A 26,039-nucleotide genomic window follows, 5' to 3' on the forward strand; every position below is an offset into this window, starting at 1 on the left:
TCAGACACCTTATTATATCTGGGTCACATAACGAGTGCCTGCCCCAGGGAGGGGACAGCAGCATCTCTGGTCTTCCAGCCCCTGTGTGAGGCCCAGCCCAGGCACAGTGGCATGTCTCCTAAGAAGATTAATGACTGTCCCAGTCCAGGCAGGAATGGGGGAGGGTCCCGCCCCCAAGTCCAGACAGATAAGGGGCTGCTGGGTGCATACCCAAGGCAGAGATCAAATCTGGCCCTATTTGTCCAGAGTGATGCCCCAATAAATTCCAGAGTGATTTTAACAGCGAATAAAAAAGTATTTGCAAAGTCCCCTTCAGGGAATGATGAGAAAGGGGGAAAATTCAACTTCCCCAAGTTGAATTCTTGATATTCTCATAAGCAGTATGGACAACCAAAGCTATAGGCTGAGCCCCCAATCTTGGGGTTTGTTCATATGAAACTTAACCCCACAAAGGATAGGTCAAGCCTTCTTAAAATTAGGCCTAAGAGTCACCCCCAAGAGAATCTCTTTTGTTGCTCAGCTGTGGTCTCTCTCTCCAGCCAACACAACAAGCAAACTCACCACCCTCCCCCTGTCTACGTGGGACGTGACTCCCAGGGGTGTGGGTCTTCCTGGCAACGTGGGACAGAAATCCTAGAATGAGATGAGACTCAGCGTCAAGGGATTGAGAAAACCTCAACCAAAAGGGGGAAGAGTGAAATGAGACAAATAAAGTGTCAATGGCTGAGAGATTCCAAACAGAGTCAAGGGGTTATCCTGGAGGTTATTCTTATGCATTGAACAGATATCACCTTGCTAGTCAAGATGTAGTAGAGAGGCTGGAGGGAACTGCCTGAAAATGTAGAGCTGTGTTCCAGTAGCCATGTTTCTTGATGATGATTTTATAATGATATAGCTTTCACAATGTGACTGTGTGATTGTGAAAACCTTGTGTCTGATGCTCCTTTTATCTACCTTATCAACAGACGAGTAAAACATATGAGATAAAAATAAATAATAGGGGGAACAAATGTTAAAATAAATTTAGATTGAAATGCTCGTGATCAATGAAAGGGAGGGGTAAGGGGGTGGTATGTATACATTTTTTTCTGTTTTCTTTCTATTTCTTTTTCTGAATAGATGCAAATGTTCCAAGAAATGATCATGATGATGAATATGCAACTATGTGATGATATTGTGAATTACTGATTGTATATGTAGAACGGCATAATCAAAAGTTCAGAATGTTTGCGTTTGTTTGGTGTTTTTTGGTATTTAAAAAAAAAAAAAATTTCGCCCTAGCCTGGCTGGGCCTCCTCAAACAGGTTTGTCTGTTTTTAAGGCTTCTCAGCGCAGCAGATCCCCAGTCTAAAATCTCCCCCAGGGCTGAGATGTTCTTAGCCCTAGTAAGAGGTCTCCCTGACTCACCTCTCAGTGGGGCGGACTCCAGAAGACTCCCTGATCTAGCTGAGTGCAGGTTTCTCAGAGTCTGAAACCTCTATGAGGAAAAAGTGAGGCCCGGCAGGTAACCTCCGCCAGGCAGGGAGGGAGGAGGGCGTGTGGGAACAGAAAACCTGCTGGCAACCAGCCCGTGGCAAGCACCGTGCTCAGTAAAAATTAGCAATGGTATTACTATAATGTTATACTTTTATTATATAGAGGCGAAGATAAAAAGAAGCAGTCTGCTAGACAATAGTTCCAAGCTGCATGAAGAAATAAAAGATCTCTGGTAAGGTGACAACACGGGTAAGCATAAATGAGAACACTACTGTATTTTTGGTTTGTAACCCCAATTTTACTTCCTGCAATGGTTCTGGACTTACGATGCATATGTAATTTTTGCCAAGAACTGCATAAAGAGGGGGATGGAGGGATACTGGAGCATAGTTTGTGGATAATATTGAAGTGAAGTCGGTAGCAAACCAAGTGAGATTGTTACAGACTTAGGATGTAACATTGAAGCCCCAAGAAAATATCAGAGAACATACAAACTCGGAGGAGACAGAAAGTAGAGTACACGTTATCAGGGCAGGGTGGAAGGGGAATACGGAGTTAATGCAAAATGAGAGTAGGATTTCTGTTTGGGGTGATGGGAAGGTTTTGGTAAAAGATGATGGTGAGGGCAGCACAACATTGTCAATGTGATTAATTCACTGAATGGTATGCAGGGAGTGGCGGAGATGGGAAAGTTTATGTTACATAAGTTCTTTCAATTAAAAAAAAAATTCCTAAATGCAGGGCACCCAGAAGTTGAGGGAGGAGGGTCCAGCAACATCAGAAGGCTACTACTTGTCCTTCATAACCATGGACATTATAAAAGTAAGAGCTGTTCAAAGTCTACTACATGCTCAAATGGATCACCCCATTCAACCTCACCCAAACCCACTTTTCTTTCCTGAGCACGTGGAAAGGGTACAACCTTCTCAGCCTCCCTGCAGTGCCACTTGACTAGGGCTGGCCAATAAAATGTGTGCAAAAGTGATGCCAATTTCTAGGCCAAGACACTGAAAGGCTGGTGTGCACCTCCATGCTCTTTCTCTTTGGTGGTGACTGTGGGAGTCACAGTTGAGATGAAGGAGCTACAAGATGGAGTGTCCCCCAAGTCTTACTCAACTTTGCAGGAGAGCTACATTTTCTTTGCATCAAGCCCCTGGGCTATTTGTTATTGCAGCACAGTTCAGCCTAGCCTATCTAATACATACCATACGGGCCATCATAAGGGTTAAAAGAGATAATGCACAGTGCCTGAAGCATGCAGAAACACCCAACTATTGGCTGCTATTATTAGCCCTTCTTCTTGGCCCTCAGGCTACTTAGGCTTCACTGATTAGCTACCATGTGCTGGGTAAGAAAGCAGGATAGAGAAGTGAGCAGAAACAGAACGCACACCCCCAGTGACTGCTCAGGCTCTGGAACCACAGCGTACCCCAGACAAGCGGCTGACCTGTGACGTGTAGCACGTTCCGTGGCAATGTCCTCGAGGTGGAACTCGGCCCAGGGGTCAGGCATGTGCTTGGCCTTCTCGATTGCATGCTTCCAGGCTTCCTGCAGAAGGCAAAGAGAGGCATTAGGCCCAGACCTGGGGCCTATGGACAGGACAGGACAGCCTCCTCCCTTCCAGCTATTTCCCTGTTACCCCCACCTCCGAGGAGGCAGACTGCAAGAGAAAAAAACATCATCCTGTCAGGAACACAGCCCCCAAATACCTGATTTGTTCTCACAGTGGGCACAGCCTTCCTGTGGGCAGATATGTCACATTCTAACTACAGAACAGAAAAAGAAACATAACATACAGATGAAAACACAGAGCACTTGCCTATAATCAAAACACTGAGAATGAAAACAAGATACTATTTTCCCATCGGAATGGCAAATATCTTAACAACTGGCAGTAGGGAGCGTTGGTTGGGGTGGAGGGAAACAGGCCTAATTCCCTCACACACCATGGGTATGTGGGTTACAAACCTTTTCTAGAAGGCAAGTTGCAATGTACTAACATGAACAAAATGCACTGCTTTATTTTAACACAGCAATTTCTACATCTAGGAATCTATCCTACAGAAATACAAACATGAGTGTACAAAAGAGACATACAAGAAGCACATTTGATAGTGTAAAACCAAATCCTACCCAAATGGCCACCTATGGGGAGGGTTAAATATATTTTGAAATTTCCATTTAAAATGCTAAGCAGTGTGGGCCACAGTGGCTCAACAGGCAGAGTTCTTGCCTGCCATGCAGGAAACCCGGGTTCGTTTCCCACGCAAAAAAAAAAAAAAACTAAGCAGCCATTAGATTGCACTCATTGTGTAGTGGGAATTCTCAACCCTATTGGACCCAACATCCCCTTTTTATAATAAATATTGTATGACATCCCATTTTTCTGCCCTAAGTGAAATTCGTAGGCAATGTAACCGTCCTAAACTCAGAGTGTATTAAAACCATGCAAGAGATCTGTCACTTTTACATGTAATACTGCATTAAGCTCCTGGCTCAGATAATCATGAAGAGATTACCATGACATATTCAAATGTCCTGCGGGGTGCAGGAGAGTGTGTTGTGGAGCAGCCCTGCCCACGCCTATGATGACAAAAACAACCCAATAAATGGTCAAAACCTGCTGAGAATCAGGGTTTTGCAGGCACTAACTGGGAAGGATGTCAAAGGTATATTATGAAGAGACAAAAGCAAACTTCTAAGCAGTATTATGGTATGATCCCCTTTTGTTGCTTTAAAAGGTCTGTTTTATTAAGTATTAAAGGTTCAAAGAACATGATCTATACAACTTACAAATGTTTAGAAAATAAATGACTAGATAGAGATAGATAGCTAGATAGGTAAATAGTTACATGGATGGATAGAAGGAGGAAATGATACAGCAAATGTGGTAATATGCAAAATGTTAAAAGTTGACGGATCTGGGTATCTGGGTAGGGCGTAAGTTGGAGTTCTCTGTATGGGTTTTGTATTATTTTTGCAATTGCCCTGTAAGTTTGAAATCACCTCAAAACAAACACTTTATATATATATATTTTAAAGTCCACTTCATTGCTTTTATGATTCCACGGTAGAATCCTCTGTTCCCTCCAAACACATACCCCTAGACTCATATTGGATATCAATCTCTTTTCGATCTCTTCCTGAAAAGCCCAAACCTTCTACCTGCAGCCTCTACAAAATTGGTGAGACCAAACCTCCATTCCAGGCAGAGGCCTGAGCCTCGGGAGTAGAGTGGACGGTGGACTGGACACTGGGTGGGCATGGCAGGCCCCAGGAACTCTGAGTGGGAGGAAACCGGAGAGTCAGCAGTTCCAGACACCCTCCCCTCTGGCACCTCTCAGCCACTGTAGCCATCTTCTGCAGGAACCAGCAGCCCACCAACTCACACGCTCCTGGCCCGAACCCCACCATTTGAAACTCACTCAGAGGAGAAAAGGCTCAGGCAGAAGAGCTGAGCTTCCCAGAACATACACACAGGGAGCCCAGAGCTTCTCTGATGGAGCTTTCCGATCCCTGGAAAATCCAAACATTAAAGCCCATAGTTTTCTTCTTCCAATTTAGAAGCTAATTTATGCATACTGAAAAAACTTGGATTCAAATCTGTCATGTGTCGCTACTGTCGACTCTTCTGTCCAGTTCTTTCCCAGGCAATTTTTTAATATGCCTGGGACCAGATTGAAAATGCAATTTTACATTCATTCAGCGCAGTGGGCCAACCGGACCTTGTACTTTATTTAGTGATACAGATTCTTGTTTAATTTCAAAACTGTGATCTGCTTATTTGTAAAAACTGCAAGGACTACAGAACTCTAAATCAGAAAGTCAAGTCCCCCCAAAGTCTTTTCCTCTGAAAACCACAACTCACACTCAACGCAGATCAGCTGCAAGCTCTGCTTTTCCCATGCATTTGTTAGCACACATACGCTCAGGTTTAAGAGCCATGCACTGTTGTACACATTCTTTCTGCATCTTAGTTTTCTCCACTTAACACAGGATCTTGGATGTTTTTCCACATCGTATGTGTGACTGGCTGGGTCAATCTCTTTCCTTTCCATGGCTGTATGAGCTACAGCTGCATAAATGTACCTCAATTTATAACTCTAACCCTCAGTTGAAGACTGTCTGGATTCACATCAATATTTCCCAGTACAAACAGTGCTGAAGTGAACATCCTCATATCTAAATCTTTGTCCAGGTATCTCTGTGGGATATTATTTCTTGGAAGGCTAATTGCTGATTCACATTTAACATTTGGAAATGGCCAAGCTCTCCTCCCAAAAGGTTCTCCTAAGTCATACTCTAAGAGAGCAGCAAAAAACCATGTACGTTTTTAACATCAACATTACTTCATGAATTTCCAAGTTAATTGTTTGAACGACTGACTGTATGATGACCCCCTGTAAAGGGCTGACATTATTGTCTTTACAATTCCTCTACTGTTCGCTACTGTTAGACTTCAAGCTTGTCACCAATTTTTCTTGATGAATTTTGATCACTGTACCTGACACAGACTGTACGGGGCGGGCAATGGTGGCTCAGTGGCAGAGTTTTCACCTGCCATGCTGGAGACCCGGGTTCAGTTCCTGATACATGCCCATGTTAAAAACAAAAACAAAAACACTGCAGTGTTCTCTTGCATTCCAGACGCTGGGAATGGCAGGGGCTGCTTCTGACCCACACCAGCTGTGGTTTGGAGGGTGTTTGGAGAAGTCAGTGGGTGCTCTTCTGACAGTGCCTTATGATTACAGGCACCCTGCTTTTTCCCTGAGACACATGGCTCTGATTGAGCTTCTCTCAACCAGTGATTCATTTGCCCCCTAAATCACCAAAGACAGGGGCCATCACCATGCAATAAGAAGTAACTGCAGAAATTACCTCCTGGCTGTGTGCCACAGCATCAACCAAAAATAGTCAAGGATTAGAGGACTTGGCATCTCCCAGGATCAAAATGATCTTCTCAAACCAGAAAAGAACCGTGATGCACCTTATTGGCACCAGGTGGTATTTTTTGTCACGCACAGTACAGGAAGTCCCGTGCTGAGATGCAGCCCCTCCCACTTTGGCTCCAGTCAACCACGGACTAGTGCAGGAGCCTCCATTTCCTCATTTTCCAACGAGGATGAAGAAGAATATTTTGGCTGCAGGCAGTCAGCTCTTTTTTCTGCCCCAGCACTGGGGATAGAAATGTTTCCACTACAAACAGGGGCTTATCAGGAGACCTAAAGAGCTGTTTAATGTTTTACCCTCCACAGTGGGAAAAACAGGTACTGATGAAGGCCTGAGAAGTGGTGGCTCTTAGACACCTGGCGGGGAGCAGGTACTGCCACCCTGGAGAGCCACCTGGTGGTGGTCGTGAACCTTCTGTACTGACTCTGGACCCAGCTCTTCCCATCACCTGTCCTAGAAAAACCTGCCCAGGTGTGCCCAGGTGTGGTCGTCCAAGGATGTCCATTGCTTATAATGCTCATAATGACCGGAACAACCTGCCATCCTAGGATGGATTACATACACTTTGTCTACTCATGCAGCCAACGAAAAAGATAAGATGTTGGACATGCGTGATCTCTAAGGCATAAGGTTTAGGGGAAAAAAGTAAGTGGTGAGTAACACAGACAGTATGACACTGTGTACTGATGGAGGAAACCCACACAGAGCAATACGATGGATTTTCTAAGGGTGTGTGTGTTTACAGATAAATGCAGAAATATATACTCATATCAAAGCATTAAAGGAGGTCTTTACCTCCTTTTTTACCAACCTAACAATAAACAGGTTATCTCTGAGAAAGGAAGTGGATAAGAGGTTGATCAAGGAGACTTCAGTTTTATCTATACTGTTTGTAATTTTGCCATGAGACTTTATTCAGGTATTGCACATGTAAATCAAAGTTAATAAACAAATAAAAAATCACTCAGCATGATGGTTAATTTCATGGGTTGACTTGGCTAGATTATGGTGTCCATTTGTCTGGTTAAATAAGCTCTGGCCTGATTGGTACTGTAAGGGTATTTCATAAATGGACTTGTATCTACAGTCAGTCGGTTGCATCTACAATCAACATAGGAGACTATTCTCAGCAATGAGGGGAGTATCCTCATACAATCAGGTGGAGGTCTTAAAAGCCAGAACTGAGGATTTCCTGAAAAAGAATTCCTACCTCTATTTCAGCCAGCCAGTTTCCCCTGGGAAATTTAACCTTGAGTTCATTGGAGTTTACAACTACAGCCCTACCCTATGGACTTTGGACTTGCCAATCCCCCTGGTTGTGTGAGCTAATTCCTATAATAAATAAGTTGTATTTCTCTGACTACTACACTGGGTTAGATGATTCTTAAAGCCGTGCTAGTTTTATATTCTCTAGTTCTAAAGATTCTAAAACTCGTTTGCTGAGTGGGTCCATTAATCTTACATAGAACAGGGAATCCAGGGGGTTCATAAAAAAGAAAAATAATCCTGACTACAGAACAGAAAGGCACTGCTTCTCCAAAGTCTGAGAGTACAAAATAATAGTAGTAATAAATATCGAAATACAGAAAAGTCTGAAATATACCCAAAGGCCTTAACAGCAGTTATAGCTGCACTTTCATTGTTTTCTGTAAGGAACATGGATTACTTCTATAACGAACAAGACAAATAACTGCAAAAGAAGCAAAACCGAAAATCCTAAAGAAGTATTTCTCTCTGTTGCAAACAGTGCAGCAGCTGCTCTCCCCCAGCTGGCAGGATTCAGAGCCCTGGCTGGGAGGAGACGATGGGAACCAAGGAAGGAAGAATAATCAAAGCAATGGCATTCCCTATGATGATCAAAAGCCCTTGCTCCCTGGAAGCCCTTCTCTAGATGGCATCTCGGCCTGCACCGCATGGCGGGCTGAGGGTAGAAGGGAGGCAGGATCATTTCCCAGGCCAAGGCTCTGAGCGAGAGAGAGAGGGAGGTGACTCACCTAAACTCTGCAGCTACCAGGAAACGGCAGACCCAGGGCTCAAACCCGAGCCTGCCAATCCCAGTGCCTGCTGTTTCACAAAACAAGGAGGAGACGACACGTAGTTACCATATGACCCAGCAATTCCACTCCCAGGTATCTACCCAAGAGAAATGAAGACATGTGTCCACACAAAAAATCTGCACATGAATGTTCATAGCAGCATTATTCAGGAAAGCCAAACACTGCAACTAATGCAAGTGTCCATCAATAGATAACTGGATAAACAAAATGTGACATGTATATATATACAGTGGAATATTATTCAGCGGTAAATAGGTGAAGTTCTGATATATGCTATAACATGGTTGAACCTTAAAGATATTATGCCAAGTACGACTAAAAGGCCACACAGTGTATGATATCATTTATTTGAAATGTGCAGGAGAGTCAAATCTATAAGAGTAAGAAAGATTAGTCATTGCTGGGGAGGAGGGGTAGATGGGAACATTGTAAGTTGACCGCTAAAGGGGTCAAAAATGATTGTGGTGTTGGTTGCCCAATTCTGTGAATGTACTAAAAGTCACTGAACTGTCCACTTAAATGGGTGAATTGGGGCAGGCCACGGTGGCTCAGCAGGCAAGAAGGCTTGCCTGCCATGCCCGAGGACCCAGGTTCGATTCCCGATGCCTGCCCATGTAAAAAAAAAAAAGGGTGAATTGTACGATACGTGAATTATGTCTCCATTAAGCTGTTACAAAATCCTTTATGAAAAGGAAAGGGGCTCCTTGTTGATTAACACCCTTGCACATTTCCACAGAGGACTGCAACACATGCACATCCTTCAGCAGATGATTCCCTGCAGGCATTAAGCTGTTACAAAATCCTTTATGAAAAGGAAAGGGGCTCCTTGTTGATTAACACCCTTGCACATTTCCACAGAGGACTGCAGCACATGCACATCCTTCAGCAGATGATTCCCTGCAGCAGGCTCAAAGTTGCCAGCCTCCTCCTGCTTTGCAGACCCCAGGTCTCCACACCAGCTGGCTTTCTGCCCAGAGCCAGCATCACCTCTCTTCTTCCTTCGTCTGCCCAACAGACCCTTATCCCGCCAGCACTCAGAAGCTTTTTGGACCCAGGATGCCCAAGCTTCACCTTTGACTCTGAACTCCCAGAGCAGTGCGCCTAGAGCCCAAAAGATTTCAGGAGCCTCTAGGAGGGCATGGAGTTTCTCACGGTCATGGGGCAAGTGGAGGAGCCCCAGGCTGCCGGGATGGGGGGGGTGTGTCTCCCCAGCTGCGGATGGGCAGGGATACCTCTCTCCCCAGTGAGTCATCATATGCTGGTTCCCCAGTCGCATTCCAGGGTGACCGCTGCCCTTTGCCCAGACCATTCAAGCTACCTTTGGGTTATGAAATGTAATCACCAAAGTTTGCCAAGGAGGGCACGGGAAGCAGGTGTGCTCAAACCTCATGTTGGGCATTTATGCTGCCACAGTCCCTTGGGAGCACAATCCAGCAATGCCCAGCCAAGTTCCAAACACGCCAACCTGTCACCCCAGGTATTCTGCCTCTGAGGATTTCTCCTGCATGGTCACAAAGGCAGCCATACAAAGATGTTTACGGAAGTGCAGCTGGTGGCAGCCAAAGCCTGCAAATGACCTATAATCCCCATCAAGCAGGAACTAGTTCAATGGATTACTGTGCTTCGAGAAAATGAAGTGATACCTGGTCATTAAAAACAAACACAGAAACAAAATTATGTGAGGCAGCACTGTGCAGTCATGAAGTACGTGGACTAAGGAAGCCAAGCCTGCCTGGGTTCAAAGACAGACCCACCCCTTATGTCACTGGGGTAAGTGACTTAAGATCTCAAGCCTTGGGTTTACTATCTGTCAAAATACCAATCCTCACAGAATTGTAGAGCAGAATAAATGAGCTGACACAGTACCCAAGGAGAGCAGTGTGTTACATAAGTTCTAGCTGAAGCCAGCAACTATGTGTCAACATGGGCAGGCAGCCACAAAAGCACCCAATTAGGTTTGTGGTAGGCTAACATTCGTGGAAAAAAAAAATAGAAAAGAAAAGGGAGGAGGGTTCTATAGGCGCAGACACTTATGTGTGCAAGGAAAATTCTGGAAGGACATCACCCAGGGGAACAGGAATCAGAGACGGGAGACTAACTTTTCATTGTATACCATTTTGTATGGTGTGAATTCTCTTTACCTTGTAAATTTATTATTTACATAGTGTAAAATAGATGTGGTATTCAAAGTTTACTTAGAGGTATATATAAGGATATTTATTACAGCACTCTTTAAAATTATAAACAAACAAAAGGAAACAACCAAATTGTCCCTCAACAGGAACCTGGCTAAATAATGAAATGAAATATGTGACCCACTAAAAAAAAATAGGAAAAAAAGGTCATCTATATAGTCTGATATTCCCAGGCCCTGGAAACATTAATGTTCTTTAAACATTTTTTCCCCTTTATTAAAAAAAAGTTCATGTACTTCCTTCCAGGCTTTGTTCTGTGTGTGTGTGTGTGTGTGTGTGTGTGTGTGTGTGTGTGTGTGTGGTGTGTGCACACACACGTTTGTTATACAGATGCCATCAGACTCTATATTCTGCTTTTAAAATTCCACTCCAGAGCAGAAGCATAACCTCCACAAATATGCCTAGAATCTAGTGGTTCTGCCACCAGCCCCAGGGAAACTCAGCGGGCAGAGTCCAGACCTCAAAGGAGGCAGAACACTATCTTTTGAGACACACACCCGGGGCCCGCAGGCAGTGTCAGCTTGGAGGAATGCCAGGGGGCCATCTTGGTTAAGCAAACCCGGTTGTCATGCCAACAGTAAATAACAAGACACCCTCAGGTTGTCAGGTGCCTGGGGGAGTGAGGGTTGAAATTCCTCTGGGCTGCTGCTCCCTTGGAAGTCACCCCACCAGCAACCTTAGCCCAAAGAAGCTAGCTTTCGGTTACCCATTATAGTGGGCAACCAAGAGGGGCATCTCATCCACAGAAGGCCAAGCAGTTTACCGACTGCCAGCTTCATGAGCCAGCCTCTCCCCCTGCAGCTGGGAAAAGCTGCAGAGGGAAAGAAGGAAGTACGCTGGAGAAGGGATAATCATGAACGAATGAAAAGGGCCCTGTAGGAAGGCACAAGTGGGAACCAGGATAGGGCAACGTAGAAATGGGGTCCTTCATGATTCCCAGGGGTGAGGACCTTCCTGGCAGCGTGGGACAGAAATCCTAGACTGAGCTAGGACTCAGCACCAAGGGATTGAGAAAACCTTCTCGACCAAAGGGGGGGAAGAGTGAAATGAGGCAAAATAAAGTGTCAATGGCTGAGAGATTCCAAACACAGTCAGGCTATCCTAGAGGTTATTCTTACACATTAAATACATATCACCTTTTTAGTTAAGGTACAGTGGAGAAGCTGGAGGGAAGTGCCTGAAAATGTAGAGCTGTGCTCCAGTAGTTTCTTGAAGATGATTGTATAATGATACAGCTTTCACAATGTGACTGTGTGGTTGTGAAAACCTTGTGTCTGATGCTTCTTTTATTTACCTTACTGACAGACGAGTAGAACATATGGATTAAAAGTAAATAAATAATAGGAGGAACAAATGTTAAAATAAATTTGGTAGATTAAAATGCTAGTGATCAATGAAAGGAAGGGGTAAGGGGTATGGTATGTGAGAGTCTTTTTCTGTTTTTTTCTAATTTCTTTTTCTGAATTGATGTAAATGTTCTGAGAAATGATCATGATGATGAATATACAACTATGTGATGATTTTGAGTAATTGTTTATATAACAAGAATGGAATGATCATATGGTAAGAATGTTTGTGTTTCTATGTGGTTATGTTTCATAAAAAAAAATGATTATGACGAAGAATACACAACTATGTCATGATATTGTGAGCCACTGATTGTATACCATGTATGGACTGCATGTTTGTGAAGATCTGTCAAGAAAAATAGTTTTTAAAAAAACGGGGTCCTTGCCCCAAGGCTGGACTCGGCTGCTGGAGATGACCTGCAGGCTCAGAGGGGTTTCTCAGCAGCTTCCAGGACAGCCTAACTCAGCAGGCCCCTTGCCCTGCCCACCCCACTTTCATTTGGAACCCCTGAAGTCAAAGACTTCGGCAAAATCTCATTTCTGATCCTTTCTAATAGCTGACAGGAGCACTCATTAAATTGTGCACCTGAAAGTGGTTTAAGTGGGAAATTTTAGGATGCACTTATGTTAGCAGAATAAAAAAATGTTAACCCCCCACCAAAACTTACAACACAGAGAGTAATCCCTAATGTAAAGTATGGACTAGAGTTAGTTAATAAATAACTTTAATCACATAGTTTTATCAATTGTAACAAAGGTATCACACCAGAGTAAAATGTTAATACTAGGGAAAATGGTGGGGGGGTAGAGGGGAAACCTATATTTTCTGCACGATTTTTCTGTAAATCTATAACTGCTCTAATTTTTAAAAAAAATTAAGAAAAAGTATTACGCTATAAAAATACTACATATATATATACTTATAAAATGTCAATAAAAACGAAGCCAAATTTCTAAAATAAATATTATGTGCCCAATTTATGTTGTAGCTCTTTTAGAAAGAAAGAATGAAAAGAGCCCCGTGGGAATGCACAACCGGGAGCCAGGAAAAGGCGAATTCATAATTCTGGCAACAGCTTAGTTAAATAAGAGTCACTGGGTGATTAAAATAAAAATGGTAGCTGGGTCCTGAAAGGTTACAGCCTATAATTTTAATAAACGGAGAAATCAGTTAAAAGGGATTTCAGGCAGAGGCTTGAAAAACCGCAGCCTAATTTCAGGAGCAGCCAGGGGGCTTTGTGTGAATGGAGCTCGGAGCGCTTCTCGGTGCTCAGTGAGGGTTCCCAGGTTTGCCTCATAGCAGCAAGTTTTTCAGTTTTTTGGCTTTTATACTTTTCAACCTTTGGACCTATGAAGACCATTTTTATTAAGTTAAAATATTTTACAAACTCCCACATGGAATCATTAAACTTATATAAGGATAAAAAGATATTATGAATGCTTTACAATAAGTTTACATTTTTTAACAGGTTTATTCACACATCATACAGTCCATCCGAAGTGTACAATCAACAGCTCTCAGTACAATTGCAGAGTTACACATTTACCACTGCAGCCTGCAAACTCCCCCTCTAAACCCTGTTTTGCTATACAAATGCTAACCTGTCTGTACACATTTTTAAATAAAAATGGGATTGAATTATATTTCAACTTACTTTTTTATTCGATGGCATATAAAATAGAAATAGCTAACATTTTTCCTGCTTATTATGGGCCAGCACTGTGCCAAGGGCTTTTCATGGATTTTTTTCCCCCACACAAAATGTATATTTTGGCTCGGGTCTCTAGACCAATATAGGCTTTAATGGAAAAACAGCAGTCTGTTAGGACCTTAGTCTATAATTTTAAAAGGCCCTTTCTGATGGATGCCTCAGCTGTTTCCACCTTTTTCATTATAAACAATACCACAAAGGACTTTTCTGAATATATATATTTCAGCACTTATGCAAACATATCTGTAATGGTTCTCTATTGGGCTTAGTATCCACGCCCCCAGAGGGGGGCTTGGTAAAACATGGGGACGGGGGACACATTCTGAGTTGTTATAATGAAGGGGGGGGGGCACAACGTGGCTTTTCGTGAGCAGGACCAGGCGTGTTGAATATCCTACAACGTAAGGGACGGTTCCACCAGGTAGAATTGTCCCTCCCCAAATGCGGAAAGCATTGCCCCATCGGGAACACTTTGACTGAGGCTGAATCCCTGGAAATGGAACTGGTGTCTGAAGGTATAAATATTTTTTATTTTAACAGCTCTTGTCAAATGGTCCACCGGACTTTACAAACAGAGCTGTGACATAAACAGGTCTGTCCTTTAGACAGCCAGCCCCCGCAGTGAACTAAGGAATTTATCACTCATTCATCGACCCCGCTGATTCTGAATGAAACACCCATCAGGTGTGCAGCGCGGCTCTAGACACTGGGATTGCAAGGACAATGGGACGCGGAGCCCCTGTCCCTTTGAAGCTCACACGGCAGAGCCACGGCCAGGGACAAATCTCTCTTTCAGCTGCATGACTCACTCGGTCTGAGTTTCTTGTAAAGGTTCCATGATACCCTATCTCCGGACGTCCTGAGAGCGTGAGGCATTCTCCACCCTGCACTCAAAGCTTTCCATATTCAAGCACAGTGCCCTTTCCCTGTCTGAGTCCCCTTCGGTTCAGGAACTCAGGCGATGTTTGCCACAAGGTCCCAACTGGGCAGCATGGGTGGAGCCCTAGGGGGGAACTGCCCACCTGTGAGGCCACCACGACCCTCCTTCCCCCGAAAGCAGCCCTTCCTTGGTGACCCCAAGCCTGGCCGGAGCTGGCAGGACCTGAGATGGACACCTGGCCCAGGCCAGGCAAACCGGTTAGTGTCACCCCAGAACTGGGATGGAGGGGATGAAATCTGTTTAGGCCTGTGGCACTACAAGGAACAAGGGGAAGTGGGGTTGTGGGGGTCCGCTTTCGTGCTGCATAGACTGAGGGGCACAGAAGGACAGGCAAAGAGAGACTGAGCAAAGAGTCAGCACCCCAAAAGACCAGGCATTATTTCTGCCCCGAAACACACCCCTGATTTGTTATAATAAATTCGCTCTTTCCCTTGAGCTGAGGTGGGCTGATTTCCGTTTCCTGATTGCGGAAACCCCGATCCCACGCCAGCACTTTGATCCCCTCACATGGGGCATCTGACCCCTGCGGGGCTCAGCTTTTCTTTGAGCACCCATGACCTAAAATGAATAAACAGGGGTCTGTGCTGCTTCCACACCCTTCACACACTACCCTCCACTGAGCTGAGGGCATCTCTCGGGAGCCGTGGAGAACCGGAAAGTCAGGCAGGCTACAATCTGACCTGCGGGGACCCTCAACTCAGAAGGGACCTGTGGAGCTACTTCTGGAACTGTCTGCCCCAGAGTAACTTAGGCTAGAGCTCTGGGCTTGAAAGAAAACAAACAAACAAACAAAAACACCCAGCTATCTCTAGGAGCTAAAATGATTGATTTAAAAAAAAACTGATTAATTCATAGAAGAATGATTTCAACATCAAAATCCAGAGTGGTAATAGGCATTTTGCTGCCAGTTCTAACAGATTCGTGTTTTCTGGGAGAGCTAAATTAAATAAAATAACAATGCTGAGTGGTTTTTTTTTTCTGGCCAGTTATTAGACACAAGTCCAGTGATGTTCACCTTTCCCTGCCTCCTTTATATTAGCTTTGTTATGGTATGAATATGAATCCCTAACAAGATCTCTTTTCCTTGCCCCAGAAAACAGACATCCAACTTTCAGGGGCGGCTTTTTTGACCCATGACCAGCACGAGAACCCCATTTTATGCCATGTCCCTGTAGGCACATGTCTGGGGTGACAGCAAAATAGTGAACAACTGTATACCATGAGACAGTGGCCAGAAACCAACTGATCTGGTCACCACGTTTATGTGTGTATGAATGCATACGGACATACGTTTCAAGAAATAAGAACTTTACTATTTGCAGCGCTCTCCAATATTTTCCAGTATTCTCTATGCAGTTCTGTCCCATTTCTTAAAAAAAAAAAAAAATTGCTGGGACACTGGACCCATCTTCACATTTATATACGTGAACATATGTTCAAAAAAAAGACCTTAATCATTTGCAATGCTCCCCAGGATTTTCTATGCTACTCTAGTCCATTTCTTAAAAAAAAAAACCACTAGGCAAGACTCACTTAAAGTTTTTCACAACCCCAAACAGCTATTAGAAAAGCACCGCCCTAAAGTAATAAAGCTGCTTTTAAGCCAACAGAGACGTCCCCCAACCACACACACTGTTTAACAAGGACATACCCCAGAGCCAGGATTTAGAAGGCAGGCCAAGGTCTGGAAACACAGGGCAGGCCCCAAACCAGCAATCAGCAGAAGGAAATAAGCATCCCTTGTGTGAGGCAAGGCAGGGTAAAGGCACCGTCCACTCACCTTAAAGTGGAAGGAACTGGCGGGGGACCCACAGGATCCACACGGCTGGCTTTTCGTTAGGTTGCTGTAGTAGTTATTAACCTTGGAGTTGACATTCTGGTGAGATCTGGGGTCATCGGTGATGGAGCAGATGAAGTAGCCTTCCTCATCACTTTCCATGTCTGAGTCACCATCATGGCCAGCTGGGGCAGTGTGGCTGACATCAACGCCTTCCAGGCGGAAGATGAGGTCTTCGTCTGCCATGCTCCCAGGGTGCCCGTTTTACCCAAGGGGAAAGCGGTACAGCCAGAGTTACTGGGCAAATGCAGCAATGAGGGTCCTGCAAGGGAAGCAAGGAAAAGAGAGTGGGTGCGAGAGCCAAAGGGTTGAGGGCTCGCTGGGCAGCTCACCCCTCATGCTGTTTGCAACAGCAGGAGCTGGCTGCAAAGCCACAGCTATCTTTGGGGGAGGCAGCTGGAAGCATCTAGGAACGTTTTAAACCTACAAACTTGTCGACCCAGTAATTCCACTTCTAAGAACTCAGCACTTGGAAATGTTGGAACAAGGTAAGGAAAATAAACGCTTCTTAAGCAACCAGACAGATCTTTCAGGATATAAATTAGATCAAGGCACTCCCTTAACACCTTCCAGTGGTTTCCCTTCACTTGGTAATAAAATCCAAATGCCTTCTTAAGGCCACAAATCCTGTGTTAATCTGACCCCTGCCCATTACTCCTCCAGCTTTGCCTGCTCTTCTGGCACGTGCTGGCTTTCTTTCTGTTCCATGAACACGTCAAGCTCATTCCTACCCCAGGGCCTTTGTACATGCTGTTCCCTTTGTCTTGTATAACCTGAGGGATTTTTTCTCATCATTTGGAGTCCAGACTAAAAGTTACCTTCCAGAGAGGTCTTCCTTGATTTTCCAACCCAAAGAAATCCCAAATATTCATCTAGCCACTCCCTTGCATATCATCCTATTTTTATTTTCTTCATAGTTATTTTTCCCAGCTGAAATAATCACATTTGCATTTGTACTGTCTGTACCCCAGTGCCTCAAAGAGTGCCTGGCATAGAGTGGAAGCTCAATATACTTCCCTGGAATGAATGAATGAATAAGAATATTTTCTATAGCACCATCAGTAACAGCAAAAAAAAGGTAGTAGCCCAAAATGTCCATCAGTGGGGTCTCATTATATAAATAATAGTGTTTTTACACATAGAATATTGGGTGATTGTTACAAAGAAAGAAGAAGCTCTAGATATCCATGGACATGCAAAGATAGTCAAGAAAGAGATCTGCAAGATTGCAGGATACAAGATTAATACACCAAAAATCAGCTGTATTTCTATATGCTAGCATGAACAATCTGAAAATGAAATTGAGAAAACAATTCCATTACAAAAGCATCAAAGAGAATAAAATACTTAGGAATAAATATAGCCAATGAAGTGCAAGACTTAAACACTCAAAACTTCAAAACATCATAGAAAGAGATTAAAGAAGACCTAACCAAATAAAAAGGCATCCCATGTATAAGGATAAGAACACAATATTGTTAAAATAGTCATCCTCCCCAAACTTATCTACAGATTCAATGAAATCTCTATAAAATCCAAGCTGACTTTTTTTTCAGAAATAAACAAGCTAATCCTAAAATTCATAAGGCAATTCAAGGGAGCCAGAATGGCCAAAAGAATACTGAAAAAGAAGAGCAAAGTTGGAGACCCCACACTTCTCAATTTCAAAACTTACTACAAAACTGCAGTACTCAAGACAGTGTGTTACTGGCATAAGGACAGACATACAGACTAATGGAATAGAATTGAGAATCCATAAATAAACCCTCACATTTCTGTGAGGTGCCAAGATAATTCCACAAGGAAAGAATAATCTTTTCAATAAATGGTGCTAGAACAACTGAATATTCACATTCAAAAGAAGGAAGTTGAACCCCTTCTTCACACTATATGCAAACATTAACTCTAGATCATAGACCTAAATGTAAGAGTTAAAACAGCAAAACTCTTACAAGAAAACTAGGAGAAAAGCTTCGTGACTTTGCATAAGGCAAAAATATGACCCCAAAAGCACATGCACCATCATCATTTGCAACAAAGGTGCTACTCAAATGCAAAGTGTTAGTATTAGAGAAAACTGCATGTGGGATGGAGGTACACAGGAACTTTGTATTTTCTGCATGATTTCCTTGTAAACCTACAACTTCTCTAATAAAAAATAATTTTACTAAAAAAAGCATACATGGCTCAAAAAAAGATACACTGGACATCACCAAAAATTTTAAAAACTTCGTGCTTCAAAGGACACTCTCAAGAAAGTGAAGATTCAACCCATAGAACAAGAGAAATTTTTGCAAATCATATATTCAATAAGGGACGATGTAAGGAACTTTTACAACTCACCAATAAAAAGACAAATAACGCAATTTAAAAAGGGACACTTAAAAATGGTTATAGTCTTCCTCCACCACTGCCGCTCCTGCTGCTGCTGCTGCTTCTGCGCGCCTAGAACATGGAACTGTTACCTCGTTTGTGAAACAGCAGCTCTCAAGACTGAGGACAACGATCATATAATTCTGAAGGTGGTGGGCAGGATGGTTCTGTGGTGCATGCAGTTTGAGATTAAGATGCATACACCTGGGCGGAGCACCAGTGGCTCAGTGGCAGAATTCTCGCCTGCTATGCCACAGACCCAAGTTCGATTCCCCCAGCCTGCCCATGCCAAAAAAAAAAAAAAAAGATGCATACCAAAAAAAAAAAAAGATGCATACTAATGAAAAAGCCTATCCTGAACGACAGGATTTGTCATTGAGGCAGATGAGATTGCAATCTGACCAGCAGCCAATCAATGAAACAGACACACGTGCACAGCCGGAAATGGAGTATGAAGATATAATCAATGTGTTCCAGCAGCAGACAGGAGGCGTCTATTAAAAAGTGCTACTTTACTCCAGAATTCTGTTCCTACAGACCAAGAATACAATCTCGATGAGAAAAACTGCAGTTTGGTTCCACCACATCCTGATGACTACAGTGTAGTTTTCTCTATTCCTTCATTTTACCCTTCCCTGTTCCTTTACTGTACATAAAGTAACTGGTTTATGTGCACAAGCATATTGCGCCTTTTTTTTTTTTAACTAAATGGCCAATGGTAAGTTTTAATTGACATCAGATAGAGATGGGATGGAGGAAAATACTGGTTCTATGAAAATATCTCCTTTCTCCATTAGTGGCAAGCTCATTCAACGCTTATCTTTATATCCCAGTAAGTTAGTTTGCTTTCACTGTTTAATAAAAGCCAACAACTAAAAAAATCCTTGCATACCTTGTTCATTTGGAGAATTTTAATGTTTTTCATTTATCATTGTAAAGCCAAGGACAATTTTATAGCCTTTTTGTACTTTTTTGTAGCTGTTACATGTTGGGCAATCTGTCTTTAAGTAGAGATAAATTACTCTAAAAGAAATGAATCCTAGATAGTTTTCCCTTCAGTCAAGTGTCTCATTTAAATAAAATTCTTGTTTAAAATGCAAAAAAAAAGGTTATAGCTTCCACCTCAATCAAGATGGCAAAGAGAGACACTCCAGTGTTCCATACCCCAGAAGCTTTGGAAAACCAACAAGAACTGGCAGAAACATTCTTCTCAAAGTTCCAGAAAACAGTTAAAGGATTGCAACAAGGCAAATGCTGGATCTAGAAAAGGTCAACTTAAAAACAGTAGGATCAAAAAAACAAACAAACAAACACACTGGGGGCAATGCAATGGGGGCTTAGTGGCAGAATTCTCGCCTGCCATGCCAGAGACCCAGGTTCCATTCCTCGAACCTGTCCACGCCAAAAACAAACAAACAAACAAACAAACAAACAAAAAAACTTGGGGGGTGCAAGGGTAGGGGGTGCAAGGTGGGGGGTGCAAGGGAGGGGGGGTGCAAGGGTAGTTCAGTGGTAGAATTCTTGCCTGCCATGCAGGAGACCTGGGTTCAATTCCCAGTCCATGCACTTCCCCCAAAACAAACAAATAAACAAAAATTCAACAAATGGTGGTGCAATGATGGGATACTCACATGGAAAAATAATGAAATGTGACCCTGCTATACAGCATACAAAAAACAAAACAAACAAACAAAAAACAACAGTAGAAATGTTTTGGCATGAGGAAGAACAAAGGAATGTCATTACTGCAGGGTGCTGAAAATAGATGATAATTAATACTTTAAAATGTCACCTTATGTGTGAGACTAAAGCAAAAAATGTTTATTTGTTACAAAATTTAGATTTTGACCAGAGCATTTCCTAATATAACTCATGTAGATAGTTTGACTGAATGTCATAAGTACTTGGAATCTCAGGTAGCACATGAGATTTCGTTGGTTTGTCCAGAGTGATCCCCCGATGAATCCCAGAATGATTTGATCAGTGACTGGAAAAGTATTTGCAAGACCCCCTGGGGAATGGTGAGAGTGGGGAGAAATTCAACTTCCCCAAGTTGAATTCTTTTTTTTTTTTTTATCCAGAAAATCAAATATTCTTTATTCATGCAGACTACAGTAATATCACTGAAGTAACCTTTTCAGGGACATCCACTCAGTATTGATTATGAAAGAGAGCCACCATCAATTGTGGACAATCTCAGGATTCCCAGCCCCCACAGTTCTTGTCTTGGCCCTTAGTGTGCTCTGAAACAATACTGAATAAAATATGAAACAAATAAAAAACAAAACAAGGCAAAACCAGCTACAAACATCTACATATAAGAAAATCACTGTAATAATTCCTTCTTTATATGTATATAGTTTGTTTAAATTTAAATAACAAAAACTAAAAAAAAATTTAAATAAGTTAAAAAAAGCCCAACAACTATCAATTTAGATCAGAGGCTGACAAACTCTTTCTGTACAAGCTTTGTGGGCCACACAATCTCTGTTTTAACTTCTCAATTCTGCTACTGGAGGGTGTATTCTGAAAGATAGTAGAACGGATTTGGCCCATGGGCTGGTTTGCCAACCCCTATCTTAGACAGCAGTGAGAATACTTTGCTCATCTTGTTGTAATGAAGAAACACATGCAAGCATTTTTTAAAAAAATGCTGTTCATATAACATTGGCTTTCTAAGAATATCTCACAGATGAACATGACAACCACGGACCTCAGAAGATTATGTTCCCTGAAGATAACTTTTCACTTTTCTTCTTGCTCTACACACCAATAAGGTCAGAAACTTGATTCAAACGGCCAAGAGTTTTTTCAACCCTTACTTCAATCCCTTGTAATGTGTAACCCAGGTTTTTCATCACAATTTCTAAGCTTTAGTTTGCTTACCTAAAGAATGAGGAAATCTAGGGCAGGCCACAGTGGCTCACCAGGCAAGAATGCTCACCTGCCATGCCAGAGGACCTGGGTTCAATTCCCAGTGCCTGCCCATGTAAAAAAAAAAAAAAAAAGAATGAGGAAATCTTCTCAGAAATGGTTTAAGAGCAGCTATCAAGGCACATTTGGAAACTTTAACATAAAAAAAATGTTTATTTGTTACAAAATTTAGATTTTGACCAGAGCATTTCCTAATATAACTCATGTAGATAGTTTGATTGAATGTTATAAGTACTTGGAATCTCAGGTAGGACATGAGATTTTGTTGGTTTGTCCAGAGTGATCCCCCGATGAATCCCAGAATGATTTGATCAGTGACTGGAAAAGTATTTGCAAGCCCCCTTCGGGGAATGGTGAGAACGGGGAGAAATTCAACTTCCCCAAGTTGAATTCTTGATATTCTCACAAGCAGTGTGGACAACCAAAGCTATAGGCTGAGCCCCCAGTCTTGGGGTTTGTTCACATGAAACTTAACCCCACAAAGGATAGGTCAAGTCTACTTAAAATTTAGGCCTAGGAGTCACCCCCAAGAGAGCCTCTTTTGTTGCTCAGATGTGGCCCCTCTCTCCAGCCAACACGACAGAGCAGTCTCACCACCCTCCCCATCTCTGCGTGGGACATGACTCCCAGGGGTGTGGACCTTCCTGGCAACGTGGGACAGTGTGCTGGTTTGAAAGGAAGTATGCCCCCTAAGAAAAGTCATGTTTTAATATAAATCCCATTTCTTAAAGGTAGAATAATCTCTGTTCAATACTGTATATTTGAAACTGTAATGAGATCATCTCCCTGGTTGACGTGATTTAGTTAAGAGTGGTTGTTAAACTGAATTAGGGGATGACATGTCTCCACCCATTTGAGTGGGTCTGGATTAGTTTCTGAAGTCCTATAAAAGAGGAAATATTTTGGAGGATGAGAGATTCAGAGAGATTCAGAGAGAGCAGAGAATGCTGCAGCACCTCGAAGCAGGGAGTTCACCAGTCAGCAACCTCTGGAGATGAAGAAGGAGGATGCCTCCCGGGGAGCTTCATGAAACCAGAAGCCAGGAGAGAAAACTAGCAGATGACGCCGTATTTGCCATGTGCCCTTCCAGCCGAGAGAGGAACCCTGATTGTGTTCACCATGTGCCCTTCCAGATGAGAGAGAAACCCTGAACTTCATCGGCCTTCTTGAACCAAGGTATCTTTCCCTGGATGCCTTTGATTGGACATTTCTATAGACTTGTTTTAATTGGGACATTTTCTCGGCCTTAGAACTGCAAACTAGAAACTCATTAAATTCTCCCTTTTAAAGGGCCATTCCGTTTCTGGTATATTGCATTCCGGCAGTTAGCAAACTAGAACAGACAGAGATCCTGGAATGAGCTGAGACTCAGCATCGGGGGACTGAGAGAAACTTCTCGGCCAAGGAGGGGGGAAAGAGTGGAATGAGACAAAGTGTCAGTGGCTGAGAGATTCCAAACAGAGTCGAGAGGTTATCCTGGAGGTTATTCTTACGCATTAAGTAGATATCACCTTGTTGTTCAAGATGTGGTGGAGAGGCTGGAGGGAATTGCCTGAAAATGTAATGCTGTGTTCCAGTGGCCATGTTTCTTGATGATGATTGAACAGTGATATAGCTTTCACGATGAGACTCTGTGAATGTGAAAACCTTATGTCCGATGTTCCTTTTAGCTACTGTATCAACAGAGGAGTAGATCATATGGGATAAAGATGGATGGTAGGGGGAACAAATATTGAAATAAATTCAGTTTGAAATAGTGGTAGATGAAGGCGAGGGGTGAGGGGTATGGTATGTATAATCTTTTTTTTCTCTATTATCATTTTATTTCTTTTTCTGTTGTCTTTTTATTTCTTTTTCTAAATCGATGCAAATGTACTAAGAAATGATGAATATGCAACTATGTGATGATGTTAAGAATTACTGATTGTATATGTAGAATGGAATGATATCTAAATGTTTTGTTTGTTACTTTTTTTAATTAATAATAATAATAATAATAATAAAAAACAGTAGGATCCCCTGGCACTCTGGCTGGTCCCTCCCCACTTCCTCACCAGCTCAGAGCAGAGCCAGCTGTGCTCCCAGAGCAGATCCCTGGATCCGGCTCCAAAGGGAACAGAGTAACCTCTGTGCATATACTATGGTGCATGTAAATCTGTGCCAGTCTGTCTGGAAGAAGCCTGATGGACTGAGCCAGGACATGCATTGTAGGCTGGGGTTCTCAAGATTTGCCTTGCACCTAGAGACAGCTCACAGAGCTCTCTCACAGGACACTGTAGGAGAACAGTGAAACCACAGCTGCCTGGGGCAAAGGACAGTCAACTATGAGAAATACAGTGTAGTATCTGGGACCATGAAGAAACTTCACCTTCAGGGGAAATGACAACATTGTTTCAGTGCAAATGGGGGAATTCCTAGGTCCAGGCACACCTGCCTAGGACAAAATGCATGTATGGAAAAGACTGGGGAGCCCCTCCCTTTTTGCCTCAGACTGTTCTCAAACTGTACTGCTGAACTCTGAAGGATAACACTCATACAGGCCAATCTGCAAAGATTCTTATCATTCAAGGAAATTTCTGATGTAACACTGGCTAGTAAAGGTTTAAGAAACAGATGCCTCAGAGTATAAATTCCAGGGCTATCACCTTAAATGTTAAAATGCCCAGGTTTCAACAAAAGATTACAAACATACAAAGAAATAGAAAACGATGGCCTAGGGAAAGGCTAGGATTAACATATTAGAAACAATCAATGAGGAGGACCAGACCTGGAGCATAGCAGAAAAGCCTTAAATATGCTCAAAGAACTAAAGAAAAACATAGACAAAGAACTAAGGGACATCAGTAACACAAACTCCAAACTGTCAAAATCCAAACAAACCCACATTTCAACATATTATAATCAAACAGTTAAATGCCAAATATAAAGAAAGAATTCTCAAAGCCACAAGAGAGATGCGATGTGTCACGTACAAGGGAGCCTTGGTAAGATTAAGCCCTGATATCTCATTGGAAACCATGGAGGCAAGAAGGCAGTGGGATGACATATGTAAATTGCTGAAGGCAAAAAAATTCCAAATTAAGAATTCTATTCTACATCCAAGTAAGACTTTTAAAAATGAGGGATGGATGGTGTGCTGGTTTGAAAGGAAGTATGCCCCCTAAGAAAAGCCAAGTTTTAATATAAATCCCATTTCTTAAAGGTAGAATACTCCCTATTCAATACTGTATATTTGAAACTGTAATGAGATCATCTCCCTAGGTGATGTGATTTATTCAAGAATGGTTGTTTAACTGGATTAGGGGATGACATGTCTCCACCCATTTGAGTGGGTCTGGATTGGTTTATTGGAGTCCTATAAAAGAGGAAACATTTTGGAGATTCAGAGAGATTCAGAGAGAGCAGAACGATGAAGCCATGAGATGCAGAGAGTCCACGAGCCAGCAACCTTTGGAGATGAAGAAGGAAAACGCCTCCCGGGGAGCTTCACGAAATAGGAAGCCAGGAGAGAAAGCTAGCAGATGACGCCGTGTTCACCATGTGCCCTTCCAGCTGAGAGAGAAGCCCTGACTGTGTTTGCCATGTGCCTTCTCATTTGAGAGAGAAACCCTGAACTTCATCGGCCTTCTTGAACCAAGGTACCTTTCCCTGGATGCCTTTGATTGGACATATCTATAGACTTGCTTTAATTGGGACATTTTCTCGGCCTTAGAACTGTAAACTAGCAACTCATTAAATTCCCCTTTTAAAAAGCCATTCCATTTCTGGCATATTGCATTCCGGCAGCTAGCAAACTAGAACAAATGGAGACATTCCCAGATAAACAAAAGCTAGAGAGGCTGTCATCACTGATCAGGCCCACAAGAAATGCTAAAAGGGTTTCTGCAGATTGAAAGGAAAGGACACTAGACAATAGATCAAAGTCACAAGAGAATCTCCAGTAAAGGTAATGACATACATAAATATAAATGCCAGTACTTAGGATTTGCAACCTCTTTTTACTTTTCACAGGATCTAAAAAGCAAATGCATAACAAATAATGAGAAATCTATGGTTTTTGCACAAATATATAAAGATTTCATTTGTAATAATACCACAAAAAGTTGAGGGGTAAGGAGGGACAAAGGAAAATAGTTTGTGGATGCTGTTGAAGTTAAATTGGTATCAAACCAAATGAGATTGTTGCAGATATAGGATTAATTTAAGCTCCATGGTA

The 26,039-nt window shown here is 42.6% G+C and overlaps 1 protein-coding gene and 1 non-coding gene across 3 annotated transcripts in view; one reads left to right on the forward strand and one right to left on the reverse strand.

Annotated features, from left to right (window-relative positions):
• Positions 1-26,039, reverse strand: part of EEF2K (eukaryotic elongation factor 2 kinase) — an 85,767-nt gene that overhangs the window by 36,365 nt on the left and 23,363 nt on the right. The window contains exons 2-4 of one of the 2 annotated variants that reach the window (XM_077141573.1): positions 16,460-16,778; positions 3,186-3,242; positions 2,924-3,024 (exon numbers count right to left, since the gene is read on the reverse strand). In XM_077141573.1, coding sequence (XP_076997688.1) covers positions 2,924-3,024; positions 3,186-3,242; positions 16,460-16,702 — 401 coding nt within the window. In that variant the 5' untranslated portion in view covers positions 16,703-16,778. The remainder of the gene's footprint in view (positions 1-2,923; positions 3,025-3,185; positions 3,243-16,459; positions 16,779-26,039) is intronic. The other variant, XM_077141574.1, reaches the window with a different exon arrangement.
• On the forward strand, positions 20,385-20,455 carry TRNAG-GCC (transfer RNA glycine (anticodon GCC)). Its single transcript has one exon. It is a non-coding gene; the product is annotated as a tRNA-Gly (tRNA).

The sequence above is a fragment of the Tamandua tetradactyla genome, chromosome 23 (assembly GCF_023851605.1).
Source record: "Tamandua tetradactyla isolate mTamTet1 chromosome 23, mTamTet1.pri, whole genome shotgun sequence".
NCBI lineage: Eukaryota > Metazoa > Chordata > Mammalia > Pilosa > Myrmecophagidae > Tamandua > Tamandua tetradactyla.